Source organism: Buceros rhinoceros, unplaced genomic scaffold (assembly GCF_000710305.1).
Source record: "Buceros rhinoceros silvestris isolate BGI_N320 unplaced genomic scaffold, ASM71030v1 scaffold2608, whole genome shotgun sequence".
In the NCBI taxonomy this organism is placed as follows: domain Eukaryota; kingdom Metazoa; phylum Chordata; class Aves; order Bucerotiformes; family Bucerotidae; genus Buceros; species Buceros rhinoceros.
Window position 1 is genome coordinate 22,729 of NW_010426233.1, and position 19,547 is coordinate 42,275.

Genomic DNA, 19,547 nt, shown 5'->3' on the forward strand with positions numbered 1-19,547 from the left:
TCAGCAGGCTGGGATTAGCCCAGAAGTGCTATCCTTTGAAAACTGGATGGATTTTAGTTAACCTGGAATGGATTAGAAGTGGTGGAGATCTAGCAGCAGTGGGCTGAGGAAACAGGATGGGTGGCAGTCACAGCAGGCTGAGAGGACTGGTTCCAGAGGAATGGTCGCACAAGAGGAGTAGAGGTGCGCTTGGACTGACTATAGCACCTGCAAAGCTTTGTCCTGTCCAGTGAATTGGCAGAAACAAGCATGGGTATTGTATTGTTTGCAGTATGGTTTCTGGTGTGGCAGGTTCAGTACTCATTCCTCCCTACATGGGAGATTTTTTGAGTGTGTGGATCCAAGACTTTGTGTCATGGAAACTTGAGTTCATTTTTCACCCCACAAGCTCTAAAGTTTTTTTAGCAGTTTTCACCAAATCGCGTGATGTTGATGCTTTGTAGGATGTCTTCCTACAAGAATCAGCTGAGAGTAACATTCAACCCATTGTGTGTTTGTTGTGAGTCACCTCACCAGAGTGGTTGCTATCTAAAAATTTCCAAAAGCTATGGGATAAAGTTTATCCACCATCTCCAAAGTCTTTTGGAAGGTAAGATGGTTCTCCATGTGCAGTGTTGGAAAAGAGAGATGAGAGGACACAGCTGCAGAGAGGGAGAGAAGACCTTAAAAATGCCTTTTCCCTGCTCATGCCTTTTCTTCTATCAAAGATAGGTAGAAGTTTAGAGAGGAAATCATCTGCAACCAAATTCAGTCTTCCTCAGGCAAGACTAGTGGGGGGCTCAGACAGGCAAAGAAGAATGGAGCCATTTGCCATCCAGGCTTCTCAAATCCTGAATAATTTTTTATTTAGCTTAATAATAGTAGGTCCATATTCACAAGTTCAGGGACTACTGTTTCAGTTTAGTCATGTGGGATATAGGTGCTCAGAAACTCAGACTTGTTAGTGTTTCTCTGGGCTAGGAGTAAAAACTATTCACCAGTTAGAGTGTTTGGTGATTTCTGATCTCCTACAAGCAAAAAACATTAATCTGGAGGCAGAGGCACTGCAGTGTGTCGTGTGACCTCTCCTCTGGCATCCGGTGCTGTACCTGTAACTGAGTTGTCTGTGTGGGCCAAGTTATTGATCAAGCTGGTGGCCAGGTGCATAAATGCAAAAGAGATGGAGATCTGAAAACTTAAAAAAATGGTTATTCATAATTGAAATGTATTTTTTAGAAGAAATTTTGGCATACAAGTCAAATTATTCCTCTACACTGGTCTAATTGCTATAATCAGCTGATAATGCAATCTGCTGGCAAGATTTGCCATCATTACTGTTGGAGGGATATTCACTGAGATTAACTGTTCTTAAATAGCTTCTCCAGTTATTAAGAATAAATGTCCAAAGGACTCATCTGCACTCTTACATGAATTCTCATGTTGCATCTTTCTTTCTGAGTGTATGACTTTGCTTTTTGGTTTCTGAAAGGCGTAAGACATAACCTTCTGGTTTAGTAATTTTATTTGTTTTGTGAAAGGGAAATCAGTAGGTTTTTTGTTTAGGAAGATAAAAAAACAAAACAAAACACAGCAAACCTAAGTAGCACCTTCTCCTGATTACCATTACTTGTGCATGTCCAGTATTCTCAGAGAGGGAGCAGGTGGTCACAAGCCAGTAACTAGGAGCAGATTATTTGGAGAAGGTGTTTGCAGGCCTGTGATGGGAACAGTCACCATAGCCCAGAAATCTTTTTCTATTTCCTGGAGGAGAGAAGCTTCCGTAGGAGAACTGTTAGAAAAGCGTGCTCTCTACTGCTGTTTTTAGCATATGAGGGTCTCTCCCAAAATCTTTCCAATTTTAGATGAGATAGATTGTGCTTGTGTATTAATGTGAATTATTTTGAATGACTGACAAGCTTAAAAGACAATTATTGTAAATAGCATATCTGTAATAGGATATGGATTTCATTGAAATTATTTCTGCTTCTGAGATTGGCGTACTGCCAATATACATTTGTTGAGAGAGAAGAATTTTGCAGATAGCATTTTCTGATGTGTTACTGCAGTATTAATATTTATTCGAATGCTAGTGTAAGTGTGTCTATTGCTTTCAAACACAAACTTGATTAAGCAGGCTGGGATTTGCAGTGTAAACTGGAAGGTTTCCTTAGGTTCCCCCAAAAAACCAAATTTCAACTGTTGCACTGTTTGTCTGGGAGCTTCTTTTTAATTTCCTTTTTCTAAATAACATTGAAATGAAAGACTTATGGATGCCTAAGGATGAGCACTTAATGAAATGAAGATCTTATTTGTCTTTCATTTAGGTATACCACAATGTATCTTTGCGTCTCTCCTGGGCCTGTGATTGTCATCATGAAAAGCATATTTTATTATTTCTTCATAACATTCACAGCTCTCTTTAGCCAGGTACTAAATGATAGATGCTACCATGATCTTTCAATAAGTAATTTGTTCCAATACTGGATGGAAAAAATGCTTGCAACATGCTGTCATGTTATGTGGTGTGACTATATAGCAAACTATTTCTTTGTTTTGTCTGCATTAATTTATTTATATTTACCCCACAGGTCTTGCAAGAGCTAAATCAGTTCCCAGCCATACGTACTCCAATGAAGTAGTAACCCTGTGGTACAGGCCTCCAGATGTCCTTCTGGGATCCACAGAGTATTCCACCTGCCTTGACATGTGGTGGGTATAGAAACCTTACACAAGCCTCTATGTTGGTACTTCAGTCCTGATTTTTTTAGATGTGTATAACAATTACGTAGTGAGATTGGTGGTACAGGTTAAAAAACTTGTGTGTAGTAAGCTGTGTGGTTCACTCACTACCTCCCTAATCCCCTCCTGCCACCTCACCCGTTGGCAGCTGGTGCCTGCTGTGGACTCACCCCTAGAAGAGCCATTGTGCAACTCGGCTTGGAGACTGAGTTGTTGTTTGACTTTTTTAGTCTTAATGTGGTACTTTGATATGATACGATACTTGTTTTGCAGAAGATGATAGATTTTACCATGCCCAGCTTAGCAAGGACAAAACTAGGATTGTCTGGGTGTGAGAATACAGCCTCCGTTTTTAATCTACTTTACTTCCTAACAGTAAATCAGTGTGTGACACATCACTGAGTAGTTTTCTTTCAACCCTATGGGTTTTATTTAGACCTGCAGGTTTGAAAGGGCAATTTGATGTGTATGATATATAGCACCTTGCTCCTTTTTGATAACATCGTTTAGTCCTGTGTTGAACAAAGAAGGTGTTTGAGTTTTTTTGACTGTTAGAAACCGAGCTGAAGGTTCTTTGTTTATCCTGTAGGTTTTGTGGTCACAGGTTCTCTGTAATCTGTACAAATTCTGTAATTATTAAGAGCTTCAACCTAGTCAGTAGAAGCGACACGTGTTGATTAAAGAAACAGAATTGTGGAAGAAGCTAATGTTTCTTAAAAAGAAAGTCTCATGCTCTGGAAGATGGGTTTGGTTTTTGTTTTGTTTTGGTTTTTTTTTTTGATTGTGTATTTGACTTTTTAAAGTCTATACAATCTATACAACTTGTATCGTTTGAGAAAGAAATGCACTGAGCAAGTTTCAGAAAAATATCTTTCTTTACTACAGGCAACCTAAATTTAGAATTATGATTATGTTAAAATCTAGAGGTAACTGTAAGATAAGGTTAAAAGGACCTTAAGTGTTCTTATGGTGGGTGAATAGCACTCGTCAGGGTAATCTTGCAGTTTAGTATTGGAACTGGTGACCTAGCAGAAATATTTTTTTGCTGAGGAAGGAAACTAAACATGACTAGGTTGTATTTAGTCCTGTAGCTGAGATCAGAGAATGTGGGATGAAAAGCTACATTTTCCTGAAAATCTCATCTAGGTTCTCTCCTTTGCACTGTTGAGTTTTGTCTCCTGGGAGCAGGAGTTAGAAGCTTCAGGATTTTTCCATTTGAAGGGGTTACAGAGTATAAATGCTAGAATATCTAATACTGAAGAGAGCATTAGTATAACTGGGCCTTCTGGCTGCTGTAGTTCCTTGTAGTTCCTACCGTTCTTCTAACAGTAGGTGAATGGAGAAGCAGGAAAAGGGAAGGTGAACAAATGTCTCCGAATGTGAATGTTGTGATATTACAACTGCATCTGTGAGGCAAAGGCAGCATCTTCTGTATCAGCTGTCTGGTTTTCTTCAAACCATTCTTAACCTCTTAGATATAAAATAATTTACCCCTGCATTCAGCTTCTCATCTATCCTAAAACTGTCCCATTTTCCCACAGAGCAGATGCAGCCTGATGTCTGCATAAGCTATGTGCAGTCTCTGCATCCCATCTGCTCCTGATGTTTTGCAGTCTTTTTTTTTCCCCAGATCATCTCTGGCACTCTCAGCAAGAAGCTCAACTTGCTTGGGCTGAAGCAGGACAGAGGGTGGAAATAGCTGGGAGACAGAATTAGTTCTTTCTGCTCATCTCCCTATAGTTCAGTCTACATGGCTTCAGTTATTGGGAATCTCACATCTCTGTGTACGTGTGTACATGCATGTCTCAATTTGTGAAATACCAAGAGAATGAGAGAATGTATGGAAAGGGCTAAAGAAAAATTTGTAATGCTTAATAGAGCAAACTGCTCAAGAAATCCTCTAAAATGCCTTTTTTTTTTTTTTGGTCTAAAGAGACATTGGAATTTTTTTTTAACATTTATCAATTAAAAAAAATTATTGCACTTCAAAATTGAGGGGTTTTTTGGTTTGTTTTTTTTTTAACTGAAAAAAGGCTTTTAAAACATTTTTGATTCTCACTAAAACTTTTGCCAGAAAGAAAAATGGTTCACTCAAAAGTTTCATAGCTCCTAAAACCAGATATTTTAATATTCTTCCAATAATTATTTTAGTAAAAGAGATTTTAAAAGTATAGTCAGACTAGGTTGTGTTACTGTGATAGAGATCAAATTAAGCCATGCAGCTCATTGAAGCATTTTAAATCTATTATAATTGCAGACTGAGCATTCCCTTCATAATAATATGTTTATATTCAAATTACATGAACCACAGGGAAGATTCAGGAAGGGCTCAAAATGCCACTTCAGCAATCCAGGTCATGTTTTTGTCAGGATTTTTGTAAGGATGCAAGAATATTCAGGAAGAACAGAATGATGTCCTCTTGTACAGAGTATTTCATATAGGTGTAAAAAAGATCCAGTTGCTCAGGGGTAGAGGCAGTGAGCTTTGTTTCAAATGAAAAATGATGTCATACTGTTCTTGTACTGGGTTTATAGCACTTACAAATTTTTTGCCGCCCTTAACAAACTGGAGAACTATGAAAAGCTTAGATAAAAGTCCTAGTAATAGAGTTTCTTTCACATGGCAGGAATTTGTGTTCGCTACTGGCACATCAGATATCAGATTAGAGCAAATGTCTATTGTACGTGACAGAAGAGCTTTAGGTTTTTACTTCTTCACTTTGCTGGGTTGTCTTAGACAGCGCTTCTGGTTTGATTGTGAGAGGTGTCGAGGTCATTTATGCTTATTTGGCACATCTAACAGTGAGCTCTGCTGGAGCAGAGGCAGGCTTGGGGCTTTATTTACACAATGGTTGTACGTAGCTGGGCCATAATTACATAAAAACCACTTAGTGACTTCCCAGAGTGGGAGGAAGGAGGATGAGGAGAAACCCACCTACCATCAGATTCCAAGGTAATTTGGTAATTTGTTATCAAAGTGTGTTTGTAGCATTAGCATTTTCATGCAATTACTGGCATTATGTCCTTATGGCAGATAGTGTGTGCTCTCCTGTGTCCTTATTGATGATCTGCATGATGACAAAGCTAGGCAGCCACTTCACTAAACATTTAAATAATGTTGAGGTAGAAAGCACAGCTGGTTCTTCCACTTAGGGGAAAAAAAAAAAAAAAAAGCCAGAGGGCCTTTGCTATAGCCATGATAAATGACCTTTCGTGGTGGTTCCCAAGGAACAGAAAGTGACATTTAAATAATTTTGGGGTAGAAAGCCCAGCTGGTTCTTCCCCTTAGGGGAAAAAAAAAAAAAAAAGCCAGAGGGCCTTTGCTATAGCCATGATAAATGACCTTTCGTGGTGGTTCCCAAGGAACAGAAAGTGGGGCTCATACTAACTAGAAGACCAGCTGCATAAAAAAGGAGTCCAAATGTTAACCACTGGACAGTGGCTGGGAAGCAGATGGCAGAGACTGTGGGCTATTTTTACACTTCATTTGCTGGTGTAGGGCATTAGAATAGTAACTAAAAGCTAATGATCCACATGCAGGTTTACATTCTCCTGCATTTTTCTTTTAAATAGCCATTGGCAATAAAATAATATTAATGAAGACATACATGCATTAGTGGTGTCAGGCTGGTGATGGAAATCAATGTGGTGGGCTTTGTGATTTATTGCTGACAGCATTTGATACAGTAGCATTGTGTGAATGTATTATACTACTCAGGACTGCATCAAAGGGTTGTGATAACCTTTGATATGCCTTCTTTCTTTTTTTTTTTTTCCTCTTGATGAGGACTTACTAGTAGCTAGGAAAATGGCTTTGCATTGCCTCTGGTGCTACTTGTCCTAATCCTTGAATTTTACAGTCCTTTGAAAGTCAATGCAAGGAAAATAAGCTTCAATGCATAAAGGGCTTGTGAGTTACTAAAACCCATGTATAAGTAATACAAAAACTTGGGGGGGGGGAGGGGGTTGGGGAATAAAATCCCCAAATGAAGTTATTGTATTTATTCCTTACAGGAAGAATATAGTATTAGTAAATGAAGTAAATAAACAGATTTTTTTTTTTTTATTCTGGTAGTGCATGTTCTGCTACATCTGTGTTGCTTACATCAGAAAGTCACTAGGGATGTTTTATTTTGAAGTGCATCTGGCTTTAAACTGTGTTGGCTAACAGCTGGCGATTTTTTGCATATCCTGTTGTTTCGCAGTTCAAAAATACACCCTTATTCACAGTTCAGGTAACCTAAGAAGTTATGGGCCGTGATATATTTTAGATTCACTCTTACTAATTAAAGTCAGCTCTGTTTAGTGCTGTGGAAGAAATCCCTTAAAAACTAGGCCAGTCAAATGTTACAAAATTGCTTATTAAATCACTGTTATTTAACTTTGTAACATCTGGATTGATATATATGATTTCTGATCTTAATTTAGGGAAAGCTCTTTGCATGGACTTCTTCTGTCTATCCTATCATTAGAAAAATGAACACACCACTTTCCACACATAGCCTGTTCCAAGTGCAGTTTTGAGTGCTCACTGTAATTCTGTGCATGCTCTCATGAATACTTGAGCAATGAAGACCTGTAACAGTAATTAAGATATTTATTAAATAAAAATGGATCTTGTCTTAGACACAGGTGCACCAAATTATGTTTTTACGCAGGGGACAATACAAAGGCATCTTTATCCTGTATCTGCTGTAAACAGTTTGCAGTGAAAGAAAGCCAAGAGCAGGAGTCCCAGTATGCCCTGAAGAAACACTGCTTGGGGCCTGAGAGAGAAAACAGCCCCGGGTAAATTAGTTCTTTGGCCCTTGATGTTCTTTGTGATTATGACTTCCACTCCAAAGAAATTATAATCTGTAGGATTAGGATATTAAGGTGAGGATATTGCAATTAACTGTCAAGTTATTGTTAATTAAACTTCTCTAGTTGTCAGTAAGTTCTTCAAAAGTTTTATAAGCTGAATTAGCTTTTGATTGGAAAGTTCTCATGGGGTACAATTCACAGAAACTCTGTGTGAGGAAGCTGCCTTGGTCTGTAGTGATTGGAAGGGCATTTCAGCACCTGCCTAAAAAATCTGAAGTTCCTGCCTGGACCTTCAGGTTTACTATCATTTCTCCACTGCTAGAAGTATGTTTCATGTGTGTCAGAAAAGCAGCTTAAAAAGGCACCTGGATGCAGAAAAGAAAACCAGGAAGAACATGTTCAACAGGAAAGCATCACATGGCAAATGTTGCTCCAGTTTGAAGAATATTTTCTTCTTTTGCTTTCTAGTTTTACAGAACAAGTGAGTCTAATAGGAAGATTCTTTCAAAAAGGGATCATATATATTTTAATATTTATATAATAATTCTTAATATAGAAAGTGAGCATTGCTACAGAGGGTTGGGTCACAAAACAACTTTCTGGAGCTTTTATTTCTAGGTGGTTCAAACAGTACAAACTCCATGTAGTTCGGGAAACTTGAAAGAAAATGCTGCTGTTCCTCTGAATTTCAGAAATCTCACCAGGAGGCTTGCTAGAAGCAATGACTTGTTTTTTATAAAAGCCTTCCCCCTCTGAAGCCAAATCCTGCCTGCTGAAAACAGGCCTTGTGACCAGAGAGAAACCGTATGTGAAGAGCCAACATAGATCTTCACTATGAAGAACATGCTGAATGTTATCACCTGCACTGAGACAGTTAGAAAGCAAATCTGTTCAGGGCATGAAGTTTGACATTTTGTAACATATATAGTAAGCATATATAGGCTTTCTATAATCTTGGTTTAAGTATAAACTAGAGCTTGGTTTGGAAACAATTCATTTCAAAGTGTGTCTGTAGTCTTCTCTGTGGATCTATCAAGAAAATTTGGAATATTACCTGAAGGAAACAACCTTAATAATCTTTCATAGCTTTTATGGTTTTGGTTTGGTTTGTGGGGGTTTTTTTTTGAGAGGATTCAAGTACAGGTTGGCTGGAAAGTCTTCTTATTGCAATAAGGATCTTTGTTACACAGGGACAGGAATGTGAATTCCTGATCCAAGAGTATAAAACCAACCCACCAGTAAACAAGTTAATTTTAAGAGAATACCCTCTTGAATTAGAAAAGCTGTGCAGAAAACCCCCAACATTTTCCTGAGGCATACAACTTCATTTTTACAGGCTCGTTTACTATGTCAATTCAAATGCAAGAGTAACTCATTTAGCCCTCCTCTTAACTCCTACTTTGTGTAAGGCTGTTCGGTGACAGCCAGAGTCCCAGGAAATTAAGCAGGACAACAGAAGAGTAGTGTTAGATGGTATGGCCACATATGGTCTTACCAGTACATCAATAGGTTTAGTCACGCTTCTTGTCATCAGAGGGTGAGCCACCCATTTCAACATTAAATGGCTGTCACTTTATTTTGCAAGGTTATCCTATGCCATTCCATTGGAAAGATCTGTGAATGAAGTCACAGCATTTGGCTTATTTATTAAAAATCAGAAGTCCTATAAAAACAATAGGAAAATCTGCATTGAATACACTGAAATATGTTAGGCTAATGTTCTTTTGTCAGCAGTTATCTCTGAAGTGCTGCCTGAAAATGACACTGTATGCTAAGCGTGCACAAATGATACATAAATAACAAACGTTTGGAGATGCGTGCACATTAAATCCAAGTTAATTGGGTTGCACTTTGTATTTCAAGAAATCTTTGCATCATAGAAACTAGAGGTGGGAATGATCTGTGAGATCATCTTATCCATGCTATTGTTAATGCAAGTCTGTTCCCTGAGGAATATCCATAAGTGTTTCATCTTGTCTAGTTTTACAGGACCATAACTGCGGAGCTTCAAGTCCATTGGGAGGCTGGGCCATAGCACAACTGTTAAATGTGTTTCTCTGATGCTCACCCTAAAATTTTTATTTCCTAAAGGCATTCTGCTATTTCTAGTTACACTACCTTGAATCTACGTACAGTTCTGGAAACCATTAAAATCCTAATCAGTTCTTCCTGTCCTTGATTTTGCATAATTTTAAATACAGAGTCTTTACATTTTCCCTGTCCTTTGTGTCCTCTTCTAGCCAAGAATGATGTCATTCCCTTAACTGTTCCTTACAAACCAGTTCCTCTGACACAAAAGTAGTTTTTGCTTTGCTCAGAAATCTCTCTAAACTGTTTGTGAGGTCTGCAAAAACAGGACTAAATTTCAAGGCCTTGTAAAGACTTTTTTCATGCTTGGTGTCTGTACACTTACTGTTTGTGATTCAGGGGTCCTATTTTATACTCAGTTTCTACTTGCTGTGAGCCTTAAATTAAACCAGTAACACTAAGGCATCTAAAACAACACCCAGCCATCTTGAAACCTTTATGTGCTCTTATGGCTTTCTGGGTATTTCCTATGAGTTCAATGTCATACTGTTTTTTCTTAGTTTTTTTTTTTTTTTCTATATAAGTTTCTCTTTCTTTGGAGGTTTTCTTCAGTGTGCTGAACTCCAGTGAGCTTTGAAACCAAGCACAAGCTTAATTTTCAAGTGGGCCAAAGGGAACAGCAGTGCTCCAGCTCAAACCTTGATGTTTGTCTATGTTTCTCTCCTCAACGATTTTAAATAACCTCTTGATTTTTGTATTATTTGTTTATTTAACGCCAGTACTCTTTCACTGTCGTTTCAATTAATGGAGTAGGAGGTTGCACAAGAGTCCAAGACATGTAATAATATTCTTCTTTCCAAGCAGGAAATTTTTCTTCAGTAGTGTTGTTTTCAGTTCTTACTTGAGTTTTGGCTCATACTTGTGTGAGACCCACTTAAAGTGGAAAGTTCTGTAAACAAGTTATGCGAAACGATATAAAATATGGCATGTTTTGCCATATTTTCTGTTGCCTTTACAGCGTTTCTGTTCAAACAGCTGGCTGAAGTTTCCATGCAGATAGCAGTACATACCCTCAAATGGTACACCGGTTTAATCGAATACCTGTTTTCTGCTTACCAGAATAGAACTCTAATCCTCTGTTCTTTAGTCTAAATTAGATTGTTTTATTTCTCATCTTGAATAATTGGCTTCTGACTGACATGTTGGATTTTTCCTTGCCCGAAATCCTGATACCGTTTACAAGTATTTGACAAAGATGTATTGTGCCTATCTGTGCCTAATGAAGCACTAACCAGGCTAAATGATGAATGGTAGTTTAATCAATTCACTTCATTCGGTAACCAGCAGAAGCATATGGAACATAAATTTTAACCTTTGTTTTATAAACACCTGAATTACTCTAAAATTTTATCAGAACTGTCCTTTCCAAAGTTGTCCTCCACTTTTAAATGCTTAAGGTGAAACTTTGCTTGATATATCTATGCTTTGGATGTAGAATTAGAAAATACTGATGTATGTTTAATTTTCTTCTTCAAGAAATTTGACCATCAGCTCCCATTGTCCTGGGATGATTTCATAATTTAGCAGTGGTCAAAGCCCTCAGAGATGAGAAATGCATGCCGCTGATCTTAGTTAAGTGGCACCTATAAATACTCAGCTCGGGCCTTATTGAAAATATGCAATCTATTTTCATTAAGTTGTTTTATTCTAGAACCACTTCCTCACCAATATATGCACACAGATCCCTAAAATTAAATGCTACTTTCTGAATGCATCATCATGATGCATAAGCATTCCAAAGGTATGTAATTACTACATTCCAAATAATGTAATGTTAAAAACAAAGTTAAATTAGACATTATTGCTGGGATTCTCTGACACAGAAACACAACTTGCAATTTTGGGGAGAGGTGGTGCCATAGTGAGTTTTGCAAATTCTTGGTTCATTTTGATATATATTTTTGTTTACTGAATTGGCCTTTATTTCGGGTGAAGGGATTTTTTTGTGTGATTACTTACACAGACATGGTTATACAGCAGACATGGGTGTTTGTATGAGGAACTTGTAGAAAAATCTGTGTGGAAAAAATGTAATTGAACAAGTTAAAATATATAATCAAATTCTGCATCTAGCTGGTAGCCAAGGGGGATGTTTTTTCTTAAAATTATTTTTGCTGAAGGAACAACGAACTCTTGAGCTCCCTTTATCCAGAAAAGATGCAAATGCAAGTTTATAATTTGTTGTGCTTTTCAGACACGGGAAGTCCACAGGTTGTTTGAAATTTGAGTTAAAGAGTCATAGAACTTCCCTCAGCTTTTGAGAATCTATTCTTTAAGCTGAAGTTAGTATGCCTCAGTTATTTCCACCACCACATGCCCCCCACCCCGCCGTGATTTCTCAGTACTTCTGGCAGTGGCTTAACTGAGTGGGATGAGGAGGACTCATGTGAAGTACCTTTTGTGTGAGACCAGGGACAGGAGGTGTAATGAGGTGGCTGTCACAGCAGCTGGAGGAGAGAGCCTGTGGCTGCTCAGCCCATCACAGCAGCTCTTGGCCAGAGCTTCTGCAGGATGGAGTCAGCAGCCCCCCAGAGCTGTAGGTTTTGGGCTTCCTTTTATGCTGCAAGAGGGGAGAAGAGAGCCCAAGCAGGCCCATCCTAGGAATCATCTGCATATGGGCAGTAGCTTACTCCAGTGGCTGTGAGCAGCCACATGCCCTTTTCCTTTTTACTCTTTTTTTTCTTTTTCCACCAGATTATTCTCCCATGCCAAACCCTTCCAGTGTGCCTCCGTGCTGCAGTCCTGTCCCCATTCAGCCTCTCCCAAGTGTGCTCTCTCATTGCCATTCCCACATTTCCAGAATTCATTTGGGAGCATGAGTCTGCTGCTCAGGAAGCGCTCATACAGAGAGCAGCTGCTATGCCTTTATTGGTCTTAACAACTGCCATCCATATTCCTGTTGTCTCTACACTTGCCTTCAAACATCTGAGAAGTAGTCATATGTATACATTGGTTTTAGTAAATGCACATGCTTGTCCTTCATCCTGGCATTGATTAAAAAAAAAAATTCGGATACTGGTGATGGATACAAAAGCATTGTTGCTGACCATTTAATCTATAAGAAATTTTTCTAACATTGCATACTTTCTTGTTTGTTTTTTTTTCCTCTGTAGGGGAGTGGGTTGTATCTTTGTAGAGATGATTCAAGGAGTCGCTGCTTTTCCAGGAATGAAAGACATCCAAGATCAACTTGAAAGGATATTTCTGGTGAGTTCTTTATCCTGAAGTAATGTGCCTAAGACAGCAAAGGATTGATAAATCTTCACATATTTATTTGTGTCAGAATTGCTGATAGAGCCAACAATCAGAAGCCTGATCTACAAGCTAGATACAGTTTACTTGATACATTCTTGAAGATTGTGTAATAAGTTCAGATCCTAATTTTTTCAATTAGTATTATTTAAATAACCTACAGGAAGGTTCTTACAGAGTTGTGGGGAAAAAAGCTTTCAAAATGTAAGACAATGGAAATCCAGCCAGTTTGTCATCCTCACTTTGCAACTGACCAAAAATGATGACTCTGTTTGGTGCTCTGTTAGTTTTATGCTAATATTGTAACATCAATGGCAATTGATAACTAATTTTTTGTGAGATAGACATATAAAGGAAAAGTAAGGTAGAAAAAGAGGTGAGAAACAGAATGAGAAATGAGAAATCAGAAATCATGCTTACAATCAGGTTAAATGGGGGTCCTTGAGTAACTGCTTCCGCAGCCTGGTTGGGCCCTTCATAAGGTATATGGGTAGCTCAAAGTCACTGATGACATATCCACACTGGGAGTGGAAAGAAAAGCTAATTTATATTGAGAATAAGCCATCATTTATACATGTTTTCCCAGGTTTCTGTGGGGTTTTGTGTTGTTCTTTTTTTTTTTAACTTGCTCTTTTACCCAGCATGCTCTGTGTTTGGCAGTTCCCTTTCAAAAGGCTCAGGAACAACTTTTCTTGCCTCCCTGATAAAGGGTTTCATTTACTCCAGTGCCTGCTGGGAGCTGTGCTGTTGTGGAGTGGCTCTACTCAGGGAAGCCACAGCTCACCCAGGTACAGGCCAAAGTTGCTCCTTGTCCTGTGGGGTGACCATCAAGGAAAGTATTGCAAGAGCAGGTTCTTCCCTCATCCCTGTAATCTCTGTTTTGCTTCTTACCACAAATTTAGAAGGGAAGCATGAACATACCTTTGCTTTTGTTAGTAGCCATTTATTTCAAATGCAGAGGATTTATTTGGGGTTCTTTTTTGGCCCATCTGGAGGGAAAGTAAGTCTTTCATAATGTGTTTGTAAAATTTGCATGCTTCATTTTACTCAGACTTACTTGCACTGTATTTCTTTTATTGGGATATCACGAAATGTAGCAACTGCTTTTAGGAGTGACTCAGAAATAAGCATCTCTCTAACACAAAACCTTATTTGATTGTGATGTAAAAATACCTCATTTTCTGTAAAATACTTTATTATTCTGCCTGCTTGGCTAATAACCTGAAAATTCTTTGCCATGGAAAAATAGCTGTGCTGCACTGTACACAAAGAGCAGCAGTTCTGAGCAGTTCCTGTGACGTGTCTGATTGCTTCATTTGTTCGCCAGCTTGTGTATTTTAAGCTAGCAACTTCTGGGCCAGTTTTAGGGTTTTGCTTTCTTAAATTATTGTGCTCATTTATTTCCTCCTTATTTATAGAACGTGAAATTTTGAAAACAATAAATTCCTTTTTGGGACTTCATCTCATTTATTGTGGTAAAATTTTAATGAGTGTATTTGCTATGGAAATTAAGTAGACTTCTGTCAGCAGAAATCAGCGCGTCTTTAGCAGGGCTTTTTTGTGCTATGTCATACGAGACTGTATGATGCAGTGCAAAAAGTGATAGGCATATAATATAAACCTATTTCTGTATGCCTTCTGTAAGCCTTTTGTATGTTCCTATTTTCTTTTCCCTATTCACACAATTATTTGTGTATTAAAGTGCCAAGATAAATATACCCTAGGATGAGTTTTGAGGCCCACTAATTTTTTAAAATTCTGTTTTAGAACTGGGAACAGTGTTGAAGTAGCAAAGGACAATTTATTGATACTGTTTCTTTACTTTGGCCTTTTATAAACACTCAAATAAAAAGGTAAAAATTTGTACTGGATAGCTTTATGGTCTGTTATGTCAGAGTTAATTTTTATATCCTAATTAATTAGGCTTTCTGATGGAAGTGTCCGTTTACCCTTAGGTAAATAGTTTGAGTGCCTTCCTAATGTACTCTAAGCATCATTAAGAATTTACCTATTTAAAAATTATAAAATAAAGGATTATTCTTGTTTCATTCTATATTTGAAGAGAAGGATTAAATTCATTCATTCATTCTTCAGTGAATGATACATATTGTGGTAGTTAATTGCACTGAAGTACAAAATTAATCAGGTTGTTACACCAGATAACTAATACAATTAACTCCCACACAGTGGGCACTTACACAGCTGTGAAAGAAACAGATCAACCAATAGGGAATATTCCACAAAGTCTTCCCATAGTTCACGTTTTCAGCATCCAACCGTGATGGTTTTCTTGTAACAAGGGGTAGTCTTCTGGAAGTGGTGTAAGGCACAGCCCACCTTCACACCAATCCTTTCGTTCTGTAGTCCTCTTCTAAAAGACACAACCTGCAGCAAAGAGCTGTGTGATATCTGTTGCCGTTGCTGTTAGTCATAGCTACAGGTCCATAGCATGTAAGAGTTCAGGCTGCAGCTTAAGGCTTTTAGGGAGTCAGTTACATTGCAGGAGAAAAGTCACAAAATGCTGAGAAATAATAGTCAGGAAAAGTGAATAAATTTAAACTGCTATTTACATTAAAAGTTTTTAAATGGCTGTTTGATTTCCTATTATGTAATTTCCCATTATTATGTAAATGAAATTAAAATACATTGTATGTATGCTGTTTCAGCGATTATCGAGTGGAAGTCGAAGAGAGATTCTCTAAATGCTTTTGCATATCCCTACCCCTGGCATTCTTCACATACCTACAAAGCAAGAGTAGATGCAATCCAGCACACATGTTCCTTCCTTGTTATGATTGACGTTAATCTATGTTTAAAAATGACTTAATTGTTTGTATACCACAGATTAAGAACAGAGATTGATCTTTCAATTTCAAGAACTTTTCTCTTTAAGCTTGTTTTTCGTGACTTCTACTGTTTTAAAGATTTGTGGGTTTTTAAATGGTAATATACCCTGATTCTCTGTTACTGTTACAGCAGCTGTTTACAATAAGCATTTTCAGGTTCCATTACTGCAGTAGGCCTCAATAAAATAGCCAGAGTCTGTTCTCAGGATTGGACCAGCAGTTAGAGGCCGATGAATGAGCAGGCTGCAAGTTGTTATTGTCTGATAATATGAATTTTTTTCCCACCTGTGCTTAAAAAATGGGAGTAATCTCTTTTGAAAACCTCTACTTACCAAATAAAATGAAAATCACACGTATAAATAGATTGCTTTTTCACAGAGGTTTAACAGTGAATAAAGTGTCTTAATGCGAAAGTGATTTGGTTTAATCAGTACACCATTACATCTATAGTCCTACTTTTTTTTTCATATTGGAACTGAGATTACTTTCTGGATAGAACTGCATCATAGAAAATAAGAGGGAAAAGTGTAATTACAGGCTGTAAGAGCTAACAAGCCTTTTGCCTTGAAGTATCAAACTAGTGATCTGTCACCATCACTTCCAATACAGCTGAGAAGATCCAGCAAACTGTTTTGCCATTCTCTGAGACAAGCAGCTTGAGGTGTTTTTGCAAGGTGCTAGGTCTGATGGAGCAACATTCTGATACAGTAATCTCAGCATTTCTGTTTAGACTTGTAATATGTGTGCAAGACAGGATGAAGTTCTGGTCAGTTACACCTTGAAAGGTAGAACCATGGGAATAGGAAAAATATGTGATGCAATCTGTTGAATCAAAATAAAACCACACAAATTGGAAAATACCATTTGGGTTCTGATATGGAATAGCTAATATCTTTATCAGTAATTTATTCATGTTGATCATCTGTTAGCATACATTTCTGTAGATGCAAATTTTGACTGGTTCTTGTATCAAGGAGAAACTGCCATTGTAAATAAGTTTTAATTATGTCTAGAAGTAAAAGATGCACTGAATGCCTTCAAGCCAGCCCTGTTACCGGGGAGAACTGACAGCCCTTGGATCTGGTGGTGATCAGCACGAATTAGTTGATTACATTGAGAAGCCTGCAGCATGCCTGTGCATGCGTTACCCTGAGCCGCACTGGAGGTACCAACTTGGTTACAGCTCTGATTTTGTTAGAAGAATGCGCTTTTATACTTGCTGTTCTTAAGAGACTCAAACCAGATCAGAGTTGGATTTCTTGTGCTAGCTTAATTTTTCTTCCTGAGAGAATTTTTAAATGGGAAGGTATTTCTGTCTTTTCCACTTTATGTGAGGTTTCTGAGAGCCACTATAGATCAAAGTGAATTTTCCTCCCAGGCTCTGAAGCCTTCCCGATAAGAGAATAATCTGTGCATTGGCTGATCTTTGGTCTTGGTGCCAACTACACTGAAAATTACATTTCACTGCAAGAATAATGTACAAAGAGTCCTCCTGATACTTTGTAGATCTCCACACAGGCAGGACAACAGCATTTAAACGCTGTTTTATCTGTAAATGGGCATTCACTCTGCAAATACAGTTGTGGGATGCATGTGTGCCACAGGAACCTCATTCTGCAGGTAACGTGGCACAGCGGGAATGGGAGTTTGCAGCCAGAAGCCTCTGTCGCTCCTGACAGGCACATTGCAAAAAGCTGAGGACTCCTCTCTGATACTGTATGCTATTGCTGTGTTGGGTGCCCTGATGCACAGTATTAAAAAGTGATGAAAAGAGAAAAATATCCACTTGTAGAGCCCGGCAGCCTGGCGTGCCAAAGGGCTGCGCCAGAAATGCTGGCTTTCTGCGTGGAGCTGTACCACAAAGACCCAGTGGTTTGTGATTTCAGATAGGTACAGAGAATGGCATTTTCCTTTTAAATGGGAATCGAGGTGTTACTTCTGGTATTGAAAATGTAAAATGCTAGCAGTAGTTTTTTTAATATATATATGTATTATATACACACATATATCTATGACTACAGACCTGAAGTGTCTTGTATCATGTAATACAGGCTAGTAGTGTTTCCTCCACAACTCTAATGGTAACAGGCATTTGTGAAGCTGTGGAGCTTTCTCCCTCTGGTTCTATGTCTGAAGATTTGCTTCATGACACTGGTGTCCTCTAAAGCCTGAAATCATTAATTTTAAGAGGCCTCACTCTCACTGAAGCTTATGATGGACCCAAAGGAAGCAGGCTTTCTGGCATGTTGTGTTAACACCTTTTGGAAAGCCAGCAATGCTAAACCCAAGGGAGGAGTACTTTTAACCGTTGGGTTTTGAGGTTCACCTGTGTAAAGAAGCGTCTAGTCAAATCTATTAGCCTTTTATTCCTGTTTCATTATTCAATAGCTGGTTTTGTGTCACCTGGTAAAAACTTTGGCTCTGAAATTCAGCTTGTTCATCTCTGATGGAATAGATGTATTTGTGAGTCTGGACCTAAGCTGAAATTTTGTTTTGTGAAGGCATGGTATCTGTGGTGCCTTATATGTTGTGGATGATGAATCTGCTTGGAGAAAAAGTCTTCATCTTTATAAAATTGATCGTTCTAGCTTAGAGGGGCAAAGTTTTCATGAATAGCTTGTGTTTTCCTCTTGTCTATTTTCCTCCCACCAATGATTTCGTGAAGAAAATGAGGGGTTTTTTTAAATTCTAAGTAAGTAGAAATCTGACTGCTGAGTTCTATAACATAACATGTAAGCAGAATGAGAGAAGCATGATGTGTTATGTCCTGCTAATGAATTTACCTCTGCTTTATTATAACAAGATGAAAAATACTTCCTTTCTCTTAAGCACCACTGAAATTACTTAAATAGCAGACTTCTCTACCTGTGGGTCCTCGCTTTGAAGTTGTTAGCACTTAGTATTTTGCTGCAGTTGCCTGCAGGTTTTGCACTGATACCACTTTTTTAAGGTTCCCTTCTGGGCTTTATGTCTTATGCCAAACTTCAAATGAGAGTAATTCTAAAGTAGGCAACTATGAGGTTCATTAACCTTTAAAATGATCTTTTAAAAAACAAAGTCTTCTGTGTATTCATGCTTTCTAAAGGATTTGGGATTTTTTTGGAGTTGTTTTTAAGGAGTTTCATCTCTCTGCCTGCACTATATTGTCTTCTATATCACTGCATGTATAGTCTTTTTCCCTTATAACAGGGACAAGGCAATTGATGCTAATTTGCATTTACCTCGTATAAAGAGCTCCTGTCCTCACCATGTCTGAGTAGCCATAGTCTGTGGTGTTCTTCGCCTTGTATCATTAAACCCACGTGGTACTGGATGAACAAACTTGACCTAAGATTTAAAAACAGCAATCTTGTAAAAAAATGAAGGAAATTTTCTTGTGGAATATTGCCTGTGTGTGTCAGGAAAGGAGGCTTTAAAAATATGAAGGCTATATCATCTTGCACTCTGTTAATGTTTCTTTTAGAAAAGGGAACACATAACCTCCCATTCATCCATGTTTAAAGTCGTAAAAATACCCAGCAGCACATGATGGACGCTTGTGTGGAGAACTAGCAGCTGGTAGCAGGAGGGAAGAGGAGGAGAGGAAATAATAAATGAATGTGTAACCCCATCCTTGACTTCCAGAGGCTGGCTGGATGTCAGGTCAGCCAGTCACACAACCTGAAGCACATAGGTGTCATCTTCTGCTTGTGAGAAGATATTCCTGTGCAGCTGGCTCATTCTGAGCGAACCCCTGAGCGTGGCTGGGATTGCAAGAGCTTGGCTTATTATCAATTTGGTAGCGCAAAATGTGAAGAGTAATTGGCTATCAGAAAAAGAAAACAAATTAAGACATGGTTC

At 38.2% G+C, this 19,547-nt stretch overlaps 1 protein-coding gene across 1 annotated transcript in view; it reads left to right on the forward strand.

The window, feature by feature from the left end:
* LOC104498086 (cyclin-dependent kinase 14) overlaps positions 1-19,547 on the forward strand; it is a gene marked incomplete at both ends in the record, with an annotated part of 56,407 nt that overhangs the window by 21,071 nt on the left and 15,789 nt on the right. Inside the window, 2 exons of the mRNA XM_010141423.1 lie at positions 2,568-2,688; positions 12,723-12,816. Coding sequence (XP_010139725.1) covers positions 2,568-2,688; positions 12,723-12,816 — 215 coding nt within the window. The remainder of the gene's footprint in view (positions 1-2,567; positions 2,689-12,722; positions 12,817-19,547) is intronic.